The 7,296-nt window shown below is 35.4% G+C and overlaps 1 protein-coding gene across 1 annotated transcript; it reads left to right on the top strand.

The window, feature by feature from the left end:
• Positions 1-3,231: 3,231 nt before the first annotated feature.
• Positions 3,232-3,558, top strand: LOC308438541 (large ribosomal subunit protein uL1-like; the record flags this gene model as incomplete). Its single annotated transcript, XM_080939982.1, has 1 exon — positions 3,232-3,558. The coding sequence occupies one exon, from the start codon at positions 3,232-3,234 to the stop codon at positions 3,556-3,558; it is 327 nt and encodes a 108-aa protein (XP_080796108.1).
• Between the last annotated feature and the right edge of the window lie 3,738 nt (positions 3,559-7,296).

Below are 7,296 nucleotides of genomic sequence, written 5' to 3'. Positions count from 1 at the left end.
TAATTAACTAAAAGTGCCTTTTTATAAGCACTCTGAGAAGCCGTCAGCACCATTCAGAGATGCAGGACAAATCTGTCTGCAGTCCCAGACATGGGTAAATTAATCATTACATTCATGGTTTGTACCATGCATGATAGACATTTTTAAAACATTGATAAAGGACTGGGTCAGACACTAAATTACAATAATTACACCTCATTATTTGATTGTCTTGTTCAACTTGTAATCGTTTTTAAATATCTTTCTTAATTAGAGCCCAAAGGATCTTTATAAAGTAGGAAAAAGGTGTGTCTATATCAAAATAGAGAAAACAAATGTTCAGAGAAGGTAAATGAGTTCCTAAAAATCATAGATTCAGTAATTAGAAATTTTTAAAAGGTGTATCTTAGGTAGCTGGTTTATTTACTACAATATGTATTTTTTAAAAAATCACAGAAAAAATTATAGGGAGAAATAGAATAGCCCTTAGCAGGAAAAGAAAGCAGTAAATGGTCCACCCCTAATTACCATAGCTTGCATATTAGTCATTACTGTTCGTGCTGTGAAAAACAGCCTTTGGTACCTGTACTAATAGCAAGCCTGTATCACTGGAGAGTGTGACTATTCCTTCACCTCTGGTGAACTTCCTGTTTATGCTGTTGAAATCAGAAAGCACAGTTGGAGTGCTGGTGAAAGACATAGAATTCAAGAAAGAGCTCCTCAAATTATTGTATAGTGAACTACAAGGAATTCTTCCACTCTTCATTCTAAGTTTTATTTTTAATCTTGTGTGTTACTTGCCTTCCCATTAGGACAATCATTTACATCTTGTTATATGAAGATTTATAAAGCATGTCACTTTTTCTATATATGTCAGAAGGAAAGCTCCTTGATGGTACATAAATTTCACCTGCCTGTCTGAAGGCCAAAAAGATACTATAAGTTTCTGTTATAATTGCTTAATTGCAAGTTGGGTTTTTGTGATGTTAGTGATGCTGATGGTGTTTGGTAGTTTTGTGCATTTTAATAAACTATGCATATCTTCATTTGTTACTTTATATTTGATTATTTCTGAAATCTCTCAGGTAAACAGAGGAGGTAATATGACAAGTAGAAAAATCAATGCATACAATATTCAGAAATTAAATGTCAAAATCTAATCAAATATGTACAGTAGCAAAGTCTAACATTAGCAGTACAATGATATAGGAAGAGGTCTTATGACATTCTAGGCAGACACAGTAAATGTATACAAGACTCTATTAACTGCTAAGAATATGCACCTTCACCTCATTTTTGTGGTAATTCCTGGCTTTTGTAGACAGCTCATTATATAAAATCTCCATGGTTAGCAAAGAAGATGCATATGATGAGTCAATGGCTCAAATGCTGATTTTCAGAAACTGTATCACTATTTCTGAACAAGCGTGAAATGTTTAAATGTACTTTTCCTCAATCTAAACATTTACATCACTTTAGAGAGGTTTTAATAGGAAAGTTGAGATTTCTGATTTTTCTCCTCATTACTGTACATAAAATGGTTTTGTCTTCTTAATCACTCTGTTGATTAATACCAATCTTGCCATTCATTTGTAAGAACTTCTCAGTCCCACTTTACTGAATGATTTTGCAAAATACTTTCATATTTAATTAAACTTTCTTTAATAAACTCTTTAGTAAATTCATGCCTATGTTGAATTACATAGCAGTCTACACCAAAAACACTTCGCACAGCATGTTCTGCAATGAAATTCATGATTTTTTACCATTAAATTAACCTTATAATGAGAGTAATGCATAACATCACTAAATTCCTTATTATTTATTTAGTTTTACATTGATCCATACTAGCAGGTTTCTAATTCATCCTATTATTCATTCATATTACTACAAAATTTAGCTGATAGAGTTTAGAGCCAAAGCAACAAAGGAGCTCCTTAAAGGTATGTGTATATATATATATGTTTATGGGTTTTGATAACAATGATATATTTGAGGTAAAAAAGCAAGCTTTGAAAATATCAACATTTGTTTCCCATCACAGAAAATTAAATATGTCATTTTATTTAGGGTTCATGCATTTGAATTTTTAAAAATTTCTAAAATGATTTAATATATGGCCAACACAGAAGTTGATACATTCTTGGTCTCCTAACAATATGGGGCATTTGTATTTTTCATTTTCTAACTAACATAGTTAATACATGGCTATCTTAATAATTTTCAAAGACTCAGGATCTTCAAAATAATGAAAAGTTACATTTACTAGATAAATTCCTTCACTTTCCATAATGTTTTCAACTCATTCCCTCTATCAAAATATTACTTGGTATTATGACAAAAATAAAACCAAACAAAACACAAAACAAAGACAAACCTGAGTGGAAAGTGACTAGAAAGCTAACAAAATAATCACTTTTGAAATATATGAGAAACAAAAATCATCCTGCATGGTACAGAATTAATATGAAAATACTTAAACTGTGAAATACTAGAGAACAAAAGTCTAGTCTTCTCACCAACTAAATGCCTGAAAGAATATATAGAAGGATCTTGCCCTATATTCAAAACAGTTGTTAAGTACAGTGATGAAAAAAATAGATGTGCAAGATACACTAATGCTATCTTATGTAGATTCCCATTTTAAAATACATAACAAAATATAAAGCAATTTTTGACATCTATCATAGGTTAAAATCTTTAAATCTTACTGGTTTGTACTTATTTTTAAACTAGGTCCTTTCTGTGTAGCGCAGGTCATCCTCAAACGTTTATGTACATTTTAAAAAACATTTCTGTTTTTTTTTTTCTTTCACTTGTAAATTTATATTGTGTGTGTGTGTGTGTGTGCGTGTGTGTGTGTGTGTGTGTGTGTGTGTGTGTGTGTGTATAAACATTTGTTTTATTAACTCTTTAAGAAATACATACCCTTCTTTTCAGGTTTCCGCGGCGGCAGCAGCCGTGAGCCGCAAAGTCTCACGCGACACCATGTACAAGGCGGTGCGGGAAGTCCTGCACGGGAACCAGCGCAAGCACCGCAAGTTTCTGGAGACCGTGGAGCTGCAGATCAGCCTAAAGAACTACGACCCTCAGAAGGACAAAAGTTTCTCGGGTACCGTCCGGCTTAAGTCCACCCCTCGCCCGAAGTTCTCGGTGTGAGTCCTGGGGTCCAGCAGTACCGTGATGAAGCCAAGGCCGTGGATATCCCCCATATGGACATAGGAGCTTAAGAGGCTTAATAAGAACAAGAAGATGGTCAAAAAGCTGGCCAAGAAGTATGATGCCTTTTTGGCCTCTGAGTCTCTGATCAAGCAGATTCCACGTATCCTGGGCCCAGGCCTAAACAAGGCTGCCAAGTTTCCCTCCCTGCTGACACACAATGAAAACATGGTGGCCAAGGTGGATGAGGTGAAATCCACAATCAAGTTCCGGATGAAGAAAGTGCTGTGTCTGGCTGTTGCCATCGGCCACGTGAAGATGATGGATGATGAACTGGTCTACAACATTCACCTGGCTGTCAATTTCTTGGTGTCCTTGCTAAAGAAGAACTGGCAGAATGTCCGGGCTTTGTACATCTAGAGCACCATGGGCAAGCCCCAGCGTCTGTATTAGAATGCTCCAATAAACTCAGTCCTGCCCCCCCCAAAAAAAAACATGCATTATAATTTTTAACCAACTCACCTTCCTTTCCCATATTCTCACATACCCAGCCCTTATCCCAAAACTACCTAAATCCATTAACTCATTATTCAAACTCTTGGACTCCCATCAGTGATAGTTATATATTCCCAATTAAATACCCATACAATTGAGGGTGTGAGAGTTAGAAACCAAAGAATATACCCTTAAAGAAAGCCTGACTGTGGACTTGTATGGCAAATATAATGTAGAAAGAGTGATTAGGCAGGCCTAAGGCTATCGGTATGTTGATGGCATCTGTGTTCTTTTAGTCCAGCTGTGCTTAAGGAAACACAAGATGAATACTGCCAGTCTGAACTACAAAGCTGAAAAGGAAGAAAACAGCCTATGGAAGAGAGACTGCTCTTCCCAATACAGTCAATGAGGAATGGACAGGTTAGCTAAATAAGAGACCTGCAGGTTGCTAGCATGCAATTGTATATAACATGGATTATTATATTTTTAATATAGTCCTCCACCTGCAAACTTAAGTTCTAAATCTGTAGGTTAGGGACAGATCAAGAAAGCCACTTTATTCTTACAGAGATTGATTTTCTTTAATTTAATGAGGATTGAAAAACAACTTCAAATACATGATCCTGATAGTTAAGCAGACAAACGCTATGGAAGGGCTTTACAGGTCTTAAAGCACAGGGACTGAGAGCAGCAGTTGGTCAGCTACCCCCACTTTCTAGTGTTGTGGTCACATGTTAACCCTTTGATGACTTAATTCATTTCCTTCATTGCCTTCAAGTTGTGTAAGAAGGTACCTGGAGGGTGCTTTTTAAGTCATCATCCAGACTGGGGTAGGCAATGTGGTGATGAATCCGCCTTTGAGTTATCCCTGATTTTGAGGAAGTGATCCCACACCCAAGCTCCTATTATTACCCATGGAGAACTTCATTTTTCTCCAAGCAAGATGTGAGCTCAATCTTTCCTTTGATCTGCTGTCAGTGTTCTTCCTACGAAGCAAAGATATTTATTTGTGGTCCACCAAAGCAGTCACATACCATTGAGTGACATTAGCTATCGTTCAATAGGTGATTCATTTCAGGCAAGTTAACCTGTGTGTCTCACAGTGTCTTCATGTACAAAGTAGGATGATTGTAATAGAATTCACCTCATAATACTATGGGGATTCAATGACACTCAGTATATAAAAATGGACTGTTCTTGGCACATAAGTCTACTAAAGTACTAGCAGTTATTGAATACACCCTCCCTGGCAATGTTCCCACTCTTATACGGACTGCTCTCTATGATTTCACTGCAGTCAATTTGTTTTATTTCCCATTAGACTTTGATCAGCATGAGAAGAACTATACATGCCAATATTTTGTATCAAAAGCCTAGCCCAAGGCTGATAACGTAATAAGCACCAACATTATTTCTGAACAGTTGAAAAAAAGAAAAGTAGAAGAATAGAATCCAGAGAGATTTTGCATACCATCCTTTCCGCCTAACTCTTCTCATTACAGCTTATCTTATGGAAACAAACCCAATATTAGAACAAAAACCTAGTTTCGTTACCTACACTATGAATCCTCATGAAGGTCTTGCTCCTAAATGGGATTTATTCTTATTAAAGTTATTTTATGAGCTGTGACACTCACTCCAAGTTTCTACAGTCTAAAGTCATGCAGATTGTCTTCACCATGCTATTTTTTTCACATTTTAAATGACAGATATTTCATTTTACCAAAGCCTGCTCCCTTTACAGTTGTCTCAAATTTATTCTACCACATTTCATTATATCTAGCTTCAGACCCAAGAATATGAGGCATTCTCTCCATAGGTGGCTCATTTTTATTTCAACAGTGTACATTGCAGCAGAACATACATTTTCCAAAGTATATTCTAGGGAGTGATATCTCCACAGATGTTAGAACACATGACCATAAAATTAAAAATTTATAATAAGTTTGGGAAATGTTGTGGTAAGCAATATTAAATTGATACCTTTTTGTAAGTTTTTTTTGGAGTTTTTAATATTCAAATGTACTTTGTGAATCTCCAAAGGCTCTTGCAATATGTAGCTTATGTCAAAATTATTATTTGACCATAGAAATAATTGAGATTTCCTGGGGCATCTTAGAGACCTACTCTTATAAGAACAGCTCATTTAGACATCATAAATAAATATTGGCTTAAGTTTTCGATTAGGTATCCTAGGAGACTGTTTTTAGGAAAAGCATATATCTATATTTTAAATAAACTGTTGTTGGTTTTTTTTTTAATTGCTGAAATTGCACTATATAGAGGTGCTGTTATTGTGCATATTCCTAATCTGTTTCCAGGGTATCTAACATTAGTAAGAGATATTGGTGATCACATTATTCAATATGCCAATATTCAAATGACAGTATTAAAGTTTACACTTCCCTGGGATTTTCTTACTTTCCCATCACATACTGTAATGCTCAAGATCCCATCTAAGACTTTCTTTTAGATTTCATCGTCCTGGCTTTAAGTTCCTTTTAGTGGTGGCAGTATCATATTGCAGATCCATTTTTCTTTACCTTTGTTTTTATTTATTTATTTATTTTTAACTTTTTGATGAACATTTTTAGGATGAGGCATTTTTTAGAATTTGTCTCAGTTAGGATTTCTCTAATACTGTTTCTCCCAATGAGACTCAGCATGTTTAAGAAAGCTCACAATGGTAAATGTCTTTTAACTCATGTCTTATCTAGCTGTACATCATCCATTTATTCCATAAAATTAGCCACCATGGTTGAAGAATTGTTAAGTTCCTATTGGAAGCTTGTTCTCCACACAGTCCTAGGCTTAAGACATGTTCTGTTAATTTCTGCAGCGTTAAAGGGAACTGACTTCATTAAAAAAAAAAAATCACATAGGTGTTGATATTTTCTGCATACTAAATTTAACTATTGATTTTTATCATTAATATCTCATGAATATTTATATTGTACTTTAAACTCCAATCCCACCTTTCCTGAATTTTGTTCTTGATAAAGAACCTCGAAAAATGGCTCAGATAGGTTTTAACCTCACCATGCTAGTAGATTATGCTCTCCTTGAATGAGTAATCCTCCTATCTTAATCCAAATGACAGCCACAAACATCCTTATATGTATCAGAATGGAACTGGCAGAGTCTCTGAGGAGGCACCCATGTTAGATCCTTGCCAGTAAGCACAAGTTGACATCAGCAATACTGTGTGTGTTTACTCGCTGCATATGGGATGGATTCCCAGGTGAGGCAGTCTCTGGATAATCTTTTCTCTAAACCCTGCTCTTCTATTTGTCCTATTACTTCTTCCCACAAGTGTTTTGTTCTCCCTTCTAAGGACTGAGGCATCCAAATACTGACCTTACATCTGTTTGAGCTTAAAAATTTCCATGAGTTATTTCTTGGGTATTGTGAGTATTTTTAGCTAGTATCTGCTTATCAGTGAGTATGCACCATGAGTGTTCTTTTGTGACTGAGTTAACTCAAATGAGATAATAGCCTCAAAGTTCCATCCATTTGCCTAGGAATTTCATGAAGGCATTGTTTTTGAAAAGTTAAGCAGTACTCTAATGTGTAAATGTACCACAATTTCTGAATCCATTCCTCTGCTGAAGGATATCTGGGTTCTTTCCAGCTTCTAGTTCTTATAAATAAGTGTGCTACAAA

Source organism: Micromys minutus (genome assembly GCF_963924665.1).
Source record: "Micromys minutus genome assembly, chromosome: 28".
NCBI lineage: Eukaryota > Metazoa > Chordata > Mammalia > Rodentia > Muridae > Micromys > Micromys minutus.
The sequence above is the reverse complement of the archived record's forward strand: the minus strand, read 5'-3'. Positions and strand labels throughout refer to the sequence as shown.